A 15,435-nucleotide genomic window follows, 5' to 3' on the forward strand; every position below is an offset into this window, starting at 1 on the left:
GTCAAAACAAAATATTTACTTTGAAGCTACGCCTAGTAGTTTTTTTTTAAATCGAAATTAAATTATGCGATTTGGGTATTTTGGTGAAATTACTAAAAAAATTAATTTAAAAGTAGTCGCCTGGCATGGAACGTGTTATGGGGGCTGAAAATATAGGAAATGACCCATTCTATCCGCCAAATTATTTTGGCACACGATGCGCCAAACACCCTGTATATTCAAATTACGTGGTGCCCCGCAAAATATAAGAAAAAAATTTTTTTTCGTAAGAATAAGGACCACCCTAATGGTCATGGGAAATTTCGACAAATGAGTGCGTTGCTGCGTGCGTGCCATTTGCCCGATGTGTTCCATAAATAACCCTATTCTATGTACTTTATGATTCTATAAAAATAATACAATCAATAAGGCTAAAAACTATGTTTTCTAGTTAATTCAAAAGTTTCGCTAAATTTGGGATACCCTTTAGGTACCACTGAAAACAGACTTAAAATATATTCAACGAAAACAGCCGATATGACTTAAAAAGATAATCAACACTAATCGTCGGGAAGTTAGCTTGATTCAGACAACTTAAACAACATAATATTCATCACCATCATTTTAACCACCCTCCAATATTTCCATATTGACCGGTCAGTAGCGGCGTGCACCCAGCTCCTTCCTGCCACCTCACAAACCATTTGATAAAATGTTTTGTCCTTCTAAAGTGTTAAAATGCTTTATTTAATATCGCTGATAATCCTTTAACAAAATCAACTTTTCATCGTTTACCAGAGCTCTATTTAAGGTGCAGTGGAAGATCCGTGATGTCATCATGCAACTTCTCGACGTGGAAAATGTTTGGTGGGTCCTCCAATTTCTCAGTCTTCAAATCATGTGTTATGGTTTTGAAGACCCTTAAACGAAATAATGAGCTTTATTTTAAATACATACTACCTATGGCTTGAAAGTATCAATGGCACCTACGAGTACACACGGCTAGTGTTAACTATCCATTTCCATTTTTGCTCTCGCTGTCATCAAATGGTGATTTTTTGCGATAGAACCAGACCACATGACCGGCAATGGGCAGTTTACACTGTTAGCGATAGTACATATAGGACACTTTAACACACTCATATTTTTTGGTGTTGAAAGTACAAAATACTTTACCTAAAAGTAAGAAAATAGAAGATCTCCACAATGCTTAAGAATGAGAATCCCAAGAATAAGCCCAGAAGGCCGCCACAGATGCCAAGAAAATCGGTTATCCCAAACAGTTCTGACCGATGTATAGCCATAAACATTGGTTCCTTGAAAAATATCTCCACACTTGAACTTTTATATCTAAAAAATATGGATAGCAATAATTATTATCAGTAAACTTGTGTTCTACCCGACGCAAAGACTCGTGACAGGCGGGGCCATAAGTATTTTTTTAAACAGAGACAATATTTTATTAATTATTAAGTATTTTAAACAACGCTATGCCTGCTTCTGTGTGACGTCATCCATAAACAGTGTGAGTGCGAGAGAAAACGCGATATGCACTGTTCTATTATGACACCGCCTGCCATGAGTCTTTGCGCCAAGTAAAAAAAAAAATCTAATTCTACTGGCTTATACGTACCGTTTCAAATCCACATCATGGCCTAACGCTTTTTTATAATATTTCTTCAGCTTTATTATGTGAAATTCAGCATAGTTAAACTCGGTCTTATGTATGTCAGCATCATATTGTATATAGTTGCATGCCGGTAGACATCTGCAGTCTTGCAGTTGTTCACTGCCTTCCGTTGAAAAAACATCTACATAAATGAAAAACAAAAATAAAATTGCTTTGTTATGCACAAAAAAAACGTGTTATTTAGGTATTTTTAGAATAGGTAGGCAAATATTGTTAAGTGCTAAAACTTACCGTTAGCTCTTATAAAACAGTATATTTGACTTTCTGATGAACAGATTTTGTCATGAGTATGAACTAAAAAAAGAAATACAGAATTTAATCAAATATCGTAAGGAGTTTAAAACATACAAAAGCTTTTGGAAAAAATCTAATATCAAGGCAATATCACAGTGACTTAAATATAAACGAATACAAACATGGCATATAAGTCATGACGCAACCACACCGTGCGTAGGTGAAGTTTGTCAAACATTCTTGCCTGCAATGATTGTAGGAATATATTTTAAAATATTTCAGCGGCCTCTCTTCTGGAAAGTAGCATTGTCGCCTGTAACATAAAAAAACTTTATATTTTAATAGATGATAAAGCTAGTATTCCCAGGCAGTGGGCGCGTGTGCAGGCCTCCTACTAGGTGGACCGACGATCTGGTAAAGGTCGCGGGAAGAGCCTGGATGCAGGCAGCGCAGGACCGTTCATTGTGGAAAACCTTGGGGGAGGCCTTTGTCCGGCAGTGGACGTCATTTGGCTGAAACGAACGAACGAAGATGATAAAGTTAGTATTCCTAGTTCCACCATTCGTTTCAGCCAAATGACGTCCACTGCTGGACAAAGGCCTCCCCCAAGGTTTTCCACAATGAACGGTCCTGCGCTGCCCGCATCCAGGCTCTTCCCTCGACCTTTACCAGATCGTCGGTCCACCTAGTAGGAGGCCTGCCCACGCTACGTCTTCCAGCGCGTGGTCGCCACTCGAGAACTACCATAACTCTAAAATATTTTTGTCATCATCATCATGATTTCAGCCAATGGTGGTCCAGGTCCAAGTATGATCACCTGATTTTTTCATTCAACCACTGCCTGTTTTCAAGATTTCATCGAGCATGTACACCTACGTTCTTTAAGCACAACAAAATATTACTTACGAATGTTTAATGTCGACCAATTCATAAACGTCGGGGTTAAAGTATGAAATTACTGTTATTTTTTCCATAAAAAACGGCTATGTCATACTTTAACACCTAATATTATAAGCTTGACCAATTTCATCATCATTATTATCCTTCAAGCGGGCGCGCGGCGTCGAATCGACCGCGCTTAACACATTTTCCTTCATAACTTTTTTTTTACTTGTTACACATATTTCTCATTTTTAGTAGCCTGTCGCTTGCTCATTGTGAGCGAAATAAAGAGCTTACCTCAGCTCTCCGAGCTTTTCCCACCCCATGACTTGCTATTGTTTTAGTCCCGGCGCCGGCGTCGAAAGGACGCCACGCGCCTGTCGTCGAAAAGGTTACGCGCGACTCTCTATGCGATATAACCTCAGATCATAGAAAGAGAATAGATATGAAGTCGCGCGTAACTACAACGAGAACCAGTGTCCCCACATTTCCCCCACCACAGCTCCCACACACACATTCAACTGTGTAAAAACAAAGCGATTGAGAGTCTACAACAACATGTGCAACCGGCTTAAAAGTGCTGTGATTGGCCAGAAGGCGTGCCTTATGGCCAATCAATGGCCGCGTGACGTGACGCACACTTTGAAAAAAGCAATTAGAGAGAAGAAAGATAAAATGGAGTCGATAAGATATCGATACTTTAAATCCTGGGGGCAAGGCTCGAAATTGGTTTAAAAAATGCTTGTATGAAAACCTTTTTATTATTATACGTTATTATTATGTTCTTTAACGATTTTTGCATAAAGGAGTCAGTTCCATTTTGTATGGACGAAAAACTCAGAATCAATTATTGGGACTAAATGAAGTTACCTTATATTAATTTACCCCAACCAAAGCTCAATGTCGTTATCGATGGAGTATAGAAGTTATAGACTGACAAAGTTTGTATGAAAAGTCATGGGTTAAGTAGGTACTTGCGATTTTTACCAGTATTTACAATATTGGTAATATATTATTATTTACTTTAATAATAATAACAGGATCACTGTAATTATTATTAACTACTATCGCGCATTAACTTTTTAATTATGGCGAAATTCGTACCGCCTATGTTTATCAAAAATAATGCCTATATTAGGCTTTCAACTAGCTCTTATAGTAATTACATAGTTGACAGTTACTAATCCCTTCTACTATTGTTATTGTTTTTGTAAAAACTTAAAAATCGCAAGCAACTCATGATTTTTTCATTCAAAATTAGAAAATAGAAAATAATAATTTACTTCTATTTATCGATAATAGGAAACCGTATTAGAACACGAGCCCTGCACTATGTTACGACCGGCACATGCGGCCGTACTGTGTATTTTCACGCGTCAGTGGATATCGGAAGAAATAAAATACATTGCGCAGTAGTTACGCATGACATAAAGTGGTTGCTAACTAAATCGTCAATGTACAACGTGTTTGAATTTTTATCACCACTAATTTCGATATCGCAGTAAATGTCACGGCACTGAATTCGTTCGTAAAAATGTTTAGTTTTTTTTATTTATAAGCAAAATACCAATGGATTTGCAATACTTACATGTGGTAAATGACTTCATTGTTCCTGTAGTTCTTCGTTTCACTTATGTTATTGCACGTTACGACGCATTATCCAACAATATCGGAGAACATTTCCTCAGTACGACTGAATCGCGACTAACCTGGCGTCGCGGGCGATGTTCGTTTCTGGGCATATCGCGGAGACACGCGCCACGCCCCCGTTTCACATCTATTCCCTTCTATGATCTGAGGATATAACATTTCTTCGGCTATCACCCAATATTATTGAATTAAGCTTGCAATACTGTTTTTTCTTATTAAATAAGTTGTAGACTGCTAATACAAAGTGAAATAACAGAGGCATTACTACGAAAAGATGAAAAAGAGAGCGAATCGGAGCTCAGAGGGCAAGTTAAACTGAACCAAAATTATAAAATTATGTTTTATCATTATTTTGTCATTTTTATCGTTTTTACCAGATATATGAACTATTCTGAGGTATTTTGAAAGATTTTGTGTTCCAAAATTGGTTTTTGATCCAAATAATATTTGCGTTTTGTTAATTGATGAAATAATTGTTTCTTTAACTTAATTCAAATTACTCAAGACTTTAATACAATCATAACATATCTGCGTACAAAATAATAAATGATTATTGGAAAATAAGTGATTAATTTCTCTATTAGACCCTATAGGTCTTTTCGTTTACGCGCGACCGCTGCCGTTACAAAAGACCGCGCGCCCGCTTGAAGGTTATCTAAGCCATAGGACATCCACTGCTGAACATAGGCCTCCCCCAATGCTTTCCATGTTGCCCGTTTGGTAGCGGCCTGCGTCCAGCGCCTTCCTGCTACCTTTATGATGTCGTTGGTCCACCTTGTGGGTCCAATTTCGATTCGATTCAATATGATGAATTGGAAAAAAGAGCAATACATATTCTTGATACATACACTTTTAGTGCTACTGCTTGCAAATCTTTGCTGGTGGATACTGCAGAGAACTCAACAGCCATGGATGATACTTGCTCTGGTAGAGCTGCAAAATAGTAGGACTGCGCCTGAGGCCAATCGGCTGGGTGGTGCAAATAAATCTGTAAAAAGGGAGCATGGATCTCGTAATAGGTTACTAAGGAACAAAATATGGACATCAAGCCTTCAAAACCCCGTCGGATCAGCGTTGGGTAAGGGAAGGGTTTTGCAAAGTGGTGCTCCTGCAGTGGACACAAAATGAGCTGATGATGACAAGTATGTAATGTATATTGAGTTAACGTTATGCATTATACATACAGGTTGTTACTTTGCATTCTTGCCATACCTATTCACAGAGAGAGCGAACAATACCTATTAGTTTAGATAAACAAGAGGTAAAGAAAGCACACTGAGTTTTTAGTAAATTTAGGTTTGCAGTACAAATTGAAATAAACCAATCCCACCAAAAACATTCTGTAAAAAACTAGCCAAGTCTCGATGGAGCTGCTTGTTTATCTCTAAAAAGTAATGAAATCTAGACAAAGTCGTGCCAAGTCTATGGTTCTTTACTGCGATTTCTTTATTATTATAGTTAATGTTGTGTGACTTGGCCGTTGAACAATCTTTATTAAGATAATCAATAATCATGCATAAGTATTATTGAAATACGCAGCTTTATTAAGCCTACAATTCACTGGTTATTAAATCAACGTTTTCCAAGTGGCAATTTTCCATCGTCAGTGGGTAGCGGTTCTGGCAACAGATTGGTGCAATGGTGTCATGGAGCACCTGGTTTTGTACCCTTCAACGGCCAAGTCACACAACATTAACTATAATAATAAAGAAATCGCAGTAAAGAACCATAGACTTGGCACGACTTTGTCTAGATTTCATTACTTTTTAGAGATAAACAAGCAGCTCCATCGAGACTTGGCTAGTTTTTTACAGAATGTTTTTGGTGGGATTGGTTTATTTCAATTTGTACTGCAAACCTAAATTTACTAAAAACTCAGTGTGCTTTCTTTACCTCTTGTTTATCTAAACTAATAGGTATTGTTCGCTCTCTCTGTGAATAGGTATGGCAAGAATGCAAAGTAACAACCTGTATGTATAATGCATAACGTTAACTCAATATACATTACATACTTGTCATCATCAGCTCATTTTGTGTCCACTGCAGGAGCACCACTTTGCAAAACCCTTCCCTTACCCAACGCTGATCCGACGGGGTTTTGAAGGCTTGATGTCCATATTTTGTTCCTTAGTAACCTATTACGAGATCCATGCTCCCTTTTTACAGATTTATTTGCACCACCCAGCCGATTGGCCTCAGGCGCAGTCCTACTATTTTGCAGCTCTACCAGAGCAAGTATCATCCATGGCTGTTGAGTTCTCTGCAGTATCCACCAGCAAAGATTTGCAAGCAGTAGCACTAAAAGTGTATGTATCAAGAATATGTATTGCTCTTTTTTCCAATTCATCATATTGAATCGAATCGAAATTGGACCCACAAGGTGGACCAACGACATCATAAAGGTAGCAGGAAGGCGCTGGACGCAGGCCGCTACCAAACGGGCAACATGGAAAGCATTGGGGGAGGCCTATGTTCAGCAGTGGATGTCCTATGGCTTAGATAACCTTCAAGCGGGCGCGCGGTCTTTTGTAACGGCAGCGGTCGCGCGTAAACGAAAAGACCTATAGGGTCTAATAGAGAAATTAATCACTTATTTTCCAATAATCATTTATTATTTTGTACGCAGATATGTTATGATTGTATTAAAGTCTTGAGTAATTTGANGTCTCGCTCATTCAACAGGCGCAATTGGAATAAACAGTGGGCGTCAGCTTTTTACACAAGTGTCAAAAATATTTTTACAATCTCCAATAGATATTTAAAAATAAAGAAGATTGTCGATAAAATAAAATAGTCAAGTTTAAAAAACTCAATTTTAGGATATTGTTTTTTACTGATTTGTTTTCAGTGTCATTCATATAGTTACCTCTGTAAATATGGCAAAAATGCTAAGTAACACCGTGTATTCGAAATTGTCCGACGGTCACCTTAAACGGTATGGTTTAATTTGAAAATTAATATGATTATGGTAGCATGTATCTAAATAGGATGCATTTGAATATTTACCTTATAACCAGTATATACTACATTGCAGTTTTTATCTTTAATGGGTTCTAAATCAGCCAGATTCAGGCTTAGGTAGGGAGTTTCACCACTTTCCTGTGAAAGAAAGATAGCATAGTCAACACCACGTTACTATCCGACCATAATTAACTTTAAAAAAAAATAAAACCGTCTTCTTCAAATGCGTGAACACAAAAAAAAACTAAAAATTAAAAATATTGCGTATAAAAAAGTTCATCCCCAATTTTCCACCCTTGGGGGTAAATATTGCGTATAAAAAAGTTCATCCCCAATTTTCCACCCTTGGGGGTGAAATATTTTCTTCAAATTCGCATGAAACCACCCTTTTGATAATACCTATTCAACAAAAAAATAATCGTTCAAATTGATTTATAATCGGCGGAGATATTGCGTATAAAAAAGTTCATCCCCAATTTTCCACCCTTGGGGGTTGTTTTTTCTATTATTAAATTTAAATGGGACCACCCTTGAGGTATTACCTATACGCCGAAAAAAGATTTGTTCAAATCGGTTCATAATTGGCGGAGTTATCGCGTAACAAACATAGAAAAAAAAAAAACATACGGGTCGAATTGAGAACCTCCTCCTTTTTTGAAGTCGGTTGAAAACAATTAGGCGCACGGCAAACATGGCGTCACTGGAGCTAGGGAGGTGAATATCAAATCACTTCGAGACAAACTGTTACCTAGTACTAGGTATGAAATTAGTACAAGTATACTAGTGACTAATTGGATGAGAATGTAATTTAAGCAATGGTCGAATGTGAGTGCAATTTAGTTTCCTGTCATGCGCCTAATTGTTGTGGTGGGCTAGTACCTATAAGCATCATTAAAAATTGTACTTAGAACAACTACATTCAAGATTTGACACCACTACTTATGCTATCGTCTCTAGCTGTGCTGTTTTGATAAGACCATACACATAATATTATTATGATACAAGTAAAATTAAATGGTGTGGTGGCCACAAAACTAGCTTTTCGTAGTTTGAGACTAGATGGCAAAGGATACATAATATTTTATGTTCAAGGACTCATTCATTATTGTGTTTTATTAAAATAAGATTATCAAATATTTTTTAATAAACCTAAAGGTTTTGATTTGCAACTGCGTTATTTACACGTAAATTGCGTTACGCTACTTCTTTTAGGCAGTGACTCTCTAATAAATAAATTAAATAAAAATCTTGATGATTATTCTTGACTAATTTATCTGTCAGATAAAGTTATCTAGATGGGATTTTAGCAGCAAGGGTGACCTGATTTATGCGAGTTACTTTACCTGGCCACGATATGGGTATGCGTTTACGTCATCATTGGTGTAGCCTTCAGTGAATGTCCAATTCCTCGCCTCATGTTCATTATATGAGTATTTGTATTCTCTTTGTATACTAAAAATAAAAAAGATATAAGTTTATGCTTTTTAGTTTTCACTCAAAAGTCAAGTAAATTCTGAATGTAGGTGTTTCAATTTCAATATGTTCACAGATAAATAGAGAGAAAAGATACTTTTCTCAAGCAAAGTTAAACGCTGATACATTATTTGTTATGTCTGTATCTATATAAAACGAATGAAATCCATCGTACTGTTATTAAATTTTATCATTAGAAAGTAATAACAAATACAAGATAAAACCACGTAAGATTACTTAAAAGCAAAACATCAGAGACTTACGTATTGTAATTCAAAATATCACTAGCTGCCAAACCGTTTATGTTAAAACAAATTCCATCCTCCGTCAACACTCTTTTTACTAGATCCGTGCAATCATTTTTTCCGAGTTTGCAGACGTAGAAAATATCGTCTACTTCCATCGACACCTAAAGTTTCACATTATTAAGTATGAGTATCACATTGGTTGTCCGGAACGCGGCCTGCATTCCAAAACCTTGCTGCCCCATCAGCCGTCAGTTCTTCGTACTATATGCCCTGCCCATTGCCACTTCAGCTTGCTAATCCGTCAGGCTATGCCAGCGACTTAATTCGTTTACGGAACTCCTCATTTCAGATTCGATCTCGTAAAGAAACACCGAGCATAGCCCGCTCCATAGCACGCTGTGCAACTTTGAGCTTCTGTATAAGGCCGCGTACCGGAAAACGAAGCGTGAGACATCCACTCACAAGGTGGACTGACGAAATCATAAAGGTAGCAGGGAAGCGCTGGACGCCGGCCGCTACCAATCGATCAACATGGAAAACATTGGGGGAGGCCTATGTTCAGCAGTGGACGTCCTATGGCTGAAATGATGATGACGATGATGATCACATATTTTGTACAGAGTATAAAAGAGGGTTTGGTGTATATTTTAGAATACGTTACCGAAGGAACGAATAACAGTGATGTAGATGTTAAATTAAAAGCAAATTAATTTTCTAATTTCTGATAGCGTATACTAGTTCGCTTAGAGAGTATTTTACATAAACTCACATTTAACAATCTATCCATCCAGTCACCAGGCAGTTCGTTAATAAGTTCCTCTGCTGGCCAGTCACAAAATAAGTTCACGGCGCTAGCTGTTGCCAAGGTGTCGTTGTCAATGACTTGTTGACTGAAAATAATACAAACTGATATTCACCAATGTGCTGAGCCCGCGACTTCGTATGTGTGATTTTTATTTGAATATTTTTTTTTCGTTTTCGCAACATTTTTCATTGGTTCTTTGCTCCTATTGGTGGTAGAGTGACGATATTATGTATATCCTACTACACCTACAGTAATAGTCATTTGACTCATGTATTATAAAATTTCTTAACTAAAAAAAAATATATTTAAAGTGACTTTAGATGAAGTAATTGCTTGCTTCTGAAATATATTGTGGTCACGACGGACAACTACGGAACACACTGCGCGTACACTGCGCGTGGCACGACACACACTTGGCCAATTTTTTGTTTTGTGGGGTTGGCTTATAGACCATGTTTATTTACTCTTTACTTACTTTTCCAGATCTGCGAGTATCTCCGTGTAATTGAAATTCTTAAATTTTACTGCGGGACAAATTGTTATCGCTGGGAATGGCACCTGAAACCGAAAGTTCCATCTTTTTCTAATCCAGTATGTTACTACTATGGTTTAAATTTAACTAATCACTGCCAGTAAGTGAAAAAAACTTTTAATTATTAGTNGGCTACTTTTTGAAAAAATCTGCTTTTAAATTCGTGTTTTTTTGGTTATTTGATAAATTTCTCCAAAAAATGCCCCTATAACCGGTGGTTTTTATCACTTTGTATTATTTTCTATCGTATTAACTTCGTAAAACCAAAAATCGCATGTCTCTATTCCTATCACAACGTTTGCAATGATCGTTTGAACTAAGCCTCTCCGGGCGCGCCATTCAACGCTTCGTTAACAACGAAACTGAAAATGGCTCTAGATTTGTAATTTTGATAAATACAAGTTAGATTTCTAATAAAAACAAAAGATTTCGAAATAAAATAAGCATTTAAGTTAAAATTAAAATTGTCTCTACCTGTAGCGGAGAATAATGTTGTGGCAGGCCTTTGTTCAAACGATCATAGCAAATGTTGTGATAGGGATAGAGACATGCGATTTTTGGTTTTACAAAGATAATACGATAGAGAATAATACAAAGTAATAAAAACCACCGGTTATAGGGGCATTTTTTGGAGAAATTTATCAAATAACAAAAAAAACACGAATTTTAAAGCAGATTTTTTTCAAAAATTATCATTTTTTATTATTTGTTGCCATTTTTTGTGTATTTTATGTATTTTTTTAGTATCGCCTGTTATTTAGCATTATTACTGTTTTTATTTTATCAGGATATACCGCTTAGTTTATAAGTTATTATGTTTTCTTTACAATAAGTAATTGGAAGAAAAAAAATTCTATAAAAAATTAAAAAAAAATCTCAAAAATTTTTTGACCTCTTTTTTGTCGATAAAAATAGGTCTAGTTTCATCTATTTTCATATGTACACTTTAACGTGACTCACACTGTATTAATAGGTAAATCTCCTAAATATTATTATAGGTGTAATCAACGATGATCCCTAATGATGTAATTTCTTTAAAGCATTTGTTGAAGGAACTATACTGGTCATCACAAAAATCGGCCCACCTACGTTTTACAGGAAAACTCGTTTCTACTGACCCAATCATGGTGCCCCAACAATATTGGTGTTATTTGAAAGCCCAATAAATATCCTTAAAGAAAAACACATTTAATTTCTTAATAAACGATTAACATAAACGCGATATACAATAAATGTGACTTGAAAAAAGACCTCACTTTGGGCTCACCTCTGGGATCAATTAGACCAATTTTTATGGTTATAAAACCAAATAATGATCTCACGTGTCCTCTTTAACAGATGGATAGCGATTAATCCCAACTTAACAGTTTATAGCCATAAAAGTTGGCTCAAGCGTAACTACCTATTTTTTGAAGAAGTGACTCTGGATTCTTCTATAGACACATTTTTGGGGTAAAAACCTTTCCTTTAGTGAAATGAAGTTTAGAACTAGGCTTTTAAATGGTGCCAATATTGGTGGGAAGTGGGGATGCATACGTTTGAAAGTACTTGTCGCAGGAGGGTCGATTTTTGTGATGACCAGTGTATAAGATGTTGTTACGATATTATCAAGTTTATTGTGACGTGATAGATATTTTAGGTCAAATAATTATAGAAGCCTTTTTACCTCTTTAACGAAGAGATGTTTTTCGGAAAAGCTGACAATAACGGGAGACGTATTCCACTTATTCCAGACCTTTGATATCAGGTAGAAGGACAGCGCAACACTCACAATGAACGTGACGAGCCAGAATATCCTGAGGATAAAAGAAAATAATCAATTAGATGTAACAAAAATCATTAAGATTGTATAAAACATTCAAAATTCACATACTTTACAAGTATATAAACTGTGAAAAAAATATTATTGCAAAATATTTTGGCGAATGGGACATTAATAAAGAAAATTACGAGTAACTACAACTCGAAACGTGCTTCTAAAAAAAGCTCTTCCACATCCGGAGCTTTTTTCATAACAATAAGAAATCGAAAGCTATAACTGCTTTATTTTTTTTATCCACTACGAGGAAGCTCTTGGCCTGTATCCCACCTGATGGTAAGTGACGATGACGATGTTTTTAAATTGCATAATCAAAAATTATTGATTTCCTTTACAAATTGTGTCATCCACAATAAACAATGCACTTAAAGGGGGTTTTGAATTGACAGATTTACCAAAGAACAACGTGGAGTTTCCAGTACAAAACACCCCATAAGACTTACTAATTCAAAACTTATTACTTAATTTTATGAGGACTTACTTTTCAATAATATGAAGGCCCTTTTCAGTAGTGTATCTCAGTCCGTGAAGGGTTGTGTTTTTGGAATAATCTTGGAATAGTTGTTTCAGAAGTTTTTTTTGGCGTTTCCTCCGTTTCCTTCTGAGACACACCTCCCCGACTACTGGTCGCTCGGCCCCTTCACTGGAATTATATTTGTGTGAAACCTTCGCCAAATGCCATTATTATAGATCGTTTCATTCACGAAGACGCGCCCCACCCATTTTTGGTCGAGAGATGCGCGGGGTGCGGGGAGTTTGATCCGAGCAATCCGAGCGTCATTATTGTAGTGTTCGTGTGCACTCATGGATGATTTAGCGTGTACCGATAACACTCAAACATTAGCGGAAGAATGGTGGGGCGCGTCTTCATGGATGAAACGGTCTATACTATTTTTAAAATTTCTTCAACAGTTAAAAAGGAAGAATTAGGCACAAAAAATGTAGTTACACTTTACACATTTTTACACAAAATAAACTCAGTAATCGGGGATGAAATTATTACCTACGACATAAACTTACTTCATTCTGAAAACTACGACTTCAGACTTACACTTTCACCACACGAATGGAATATATTCACGACCATTGCCAATTACGATTAATTAGGTCAACTATCAATTTTGTTAATTGCACGTTTTTATTCCCGCAACAAACCTCCCCTGGGCTGCACAAGGATAATTAATTTGTAATTAATTAGAAATTAAACAACTTATTTGTACAACGGGAGTACTCTTGTTTTTGCTGTAGTATGTTTAATAAAAGTTACAAAATTGCAGGTTCCCACGAAATACTTTTTAATAAGATTATGAAAAAAATGCTAAATTCAAGCAGGCCATATCGCTTGAACACGACCAAGCCTGGGTAACTAGAAGGGTGGTACTTAGGTCTATTTGTGACGCGACTTTCCGTTCTATACATGGCCAGAACGCACCCATAGGAAACTGCTCGTTTATATTTTGTAGTGCCTGTTTGTAAATCTGTGACTCCAAACTATACACGAATTTTGCGTACTGATCGTGTATAGTTTGGAAGAGCTTAGTAAAAAAAGTCATTTCCAAACTATACTCGATTAGTTTCTACTACACCACTTACACTTGACTAGAGTGTGTTTAGTTGATATTGATTTAGTAAAATTCAGTAAAATATGGAACTATATTTAAAATTACATTTATTTGATATTATTACATAAAATATTATTATTTTACTGAATCTATAATACATCTAGATTTTTAACACTATTGTAAGTGGTTTTTTAAAATTAAATGATTAGGTAGAATTCAAATTAAATAACAATTTAATTAAAATGAGAGAGAGTGAGAGAAGAAAGTTCAACGTGCATTAAATACAATATTATGCAAGACTTTAAATGCTAGGTTTGTATTGTCGGCCGTTTGGTGTAGTGGTTCGAAACGGACTACTATTCCGGAGGTAGCGGGTTCATTTCCCGAACAGTACAAACATTGGTGTGCATGAACATATTTGTTTGTATTGGACTGGGTGTTTTCTATGTATAATAAGTATGTATTTACAAAAAAAAAGTATTTAAGTATGTTTATAATTATCCGTTGTCTAGTACCCATAGTACAAGCTTTGCTTAGTTTGGGACTAGAAGCGCAGTGTAAAATGTCTAAGGATATTTATTTATTATTTATTTTATTTATTAACTTTTATCTCAAGAATAAAATCATGTATAGAACGGAAAGACGCATTTGTGACACAGCAACCCTATCTACAGTAATCTATACTAATATTATAAATGCGAAAGTAACTCTGTCTGTCTGTCTGTCTGCCTCTCTTTCACACCTAAACCACTGAAACACTTTATTTTTAAGATAATTATATTAATTGATGCCTATGTGTGTGAGGTTAAAGTTAAATATCGAATGGCAGATAAAGAGTGTAACGAAAAGACGTGTGTTATACAGGCTGGCCCGGCAGTTGACGTTCAAAGCTAAAATTTTGATTCCTTACATCAAGGTGTATCTAAATCACCCCCATGTATGTTCTACGATTTTGCTTAGTTTAGGAGATTTATCCTTGACTATCACCTATGGTTGGTTTTTAATTATTTTCCCACTCTGGATGCTTCTCTAGCGTAAGTAAGTAAAAACAAACTACAAGTACTCGCCAGATATGAAATAATGAAAGTGTGACACACAATGTAAGTATGATCAAGTAGGTTCTTTCAAAATTCACAATTACAAATAAAACTAAATATTCTTACAAAATGTATTAAATTTCAACATTGGTCAAGAAAATTACTGCATCATCATTAACAGGCAGTTCACATAATTTACCAACCTATTGTTTTACAATTTCATTGCGATACTTAGCCCGGCGAGGATGTGGCGGGGTCAATTTGACCCCATCCTTCTTATTTTTGTGTACAGTTATTTATCCCGCAGCCGTGTGCTGTTGAACGTCTCAGTAGCTGAAGTAATTGAACTCTACTCCCCTTTGCATGCTACTAGTGAGTCGATCGTTGCCGGTAAAAGGAAATACTGTATGTATTTCTTTTTGCGTGCGCAAACGTAAAAAGGTGGAAATTTTGCCAAAAACACATTGCTCCAGTTAATTAACAAGGAGCTGATAGTACCTTACAATAATGGTTATGAATATTTAATAATAGAAGATGATAATTACCCGAAAGTACTGATCAAT

At 36.0% G+C, this 15,435-nt stretch overlaps 1 protein-coding gene across 1 annotated transcript; it reads right to left on the reverse strand.

Moving 5' to 3' along the window:
* Positions 1-781: 781 nt before the first annotated feature.
* On the reverse strand, positions 782-12,898 carry LOC114360573 (pickpocket protein 28-like). The gene is made up of 12 exons (XM_028315312.1): positions 12,755-12,898; positions 12,121-12,250; positions 10,398-10,480; positions 9,887-10,007; positions 9,133-9,278; positions 8,740-8,848; positions 7,442-7,534; positions 5,284-5,423; positions 2,086-2,216; positions 1,901-1,963; positions 1,613-1,790; positions 782-899 (listed from the first exon to the last, which is right to left on the reverse strand). Exons 4-12 carry the CDS (start codon positions 9,902-9,904, stop codon positions 782-784), a joined length of 996 nt encoding a protein of 331 aa, XP_028171113.1. The 5' UTR covers positions 9,905-10,007; positions 10,398-10,480; positions 12,121-12,250; positions 12,755-12,898.
* Positions 12,899-15,435: the final 2,537 nt, after the last annotated feature.

This window comes from Ostrinia furnacalis, unplaced genomic scaffold (assembly GCF_004193835.3).
Source record: "Ostrinia furnacalis isolate ACB-3 unplaced genomic scaffold, ASM419383v2 OfSCF5082, whole genome shotgun sequence".
Classification (NCBI taxonomy): Eukaryota; Metazoa; Arthropoda; class Insecta; order Lepidoptera; family Crambidae; genus Ostrinia; species Ostrinia furnacalis.

What these genes read in the sequence shown, in the direction of transcription:
- LOC114360573 (XM_028315312.1), bottom strand. An exon ending in CTGTTTTATAAGAGCTAACG is followed by an intron (nt 1,791 to 1,900) that starts GTAAGTTTTAGC and finishes TCATTTATGTAG; the next exon opens with ATGTTTTTTCAACGGAAGGC. An exon ending in CATGATGTGGATTTGAAACG is followed by an intron (nt 900 to 1,612) that starts GTACGTATAAGC and finishes ATTTCGTTTAAG; the next exon opens with GGTCTTCAAAACCATAACAC.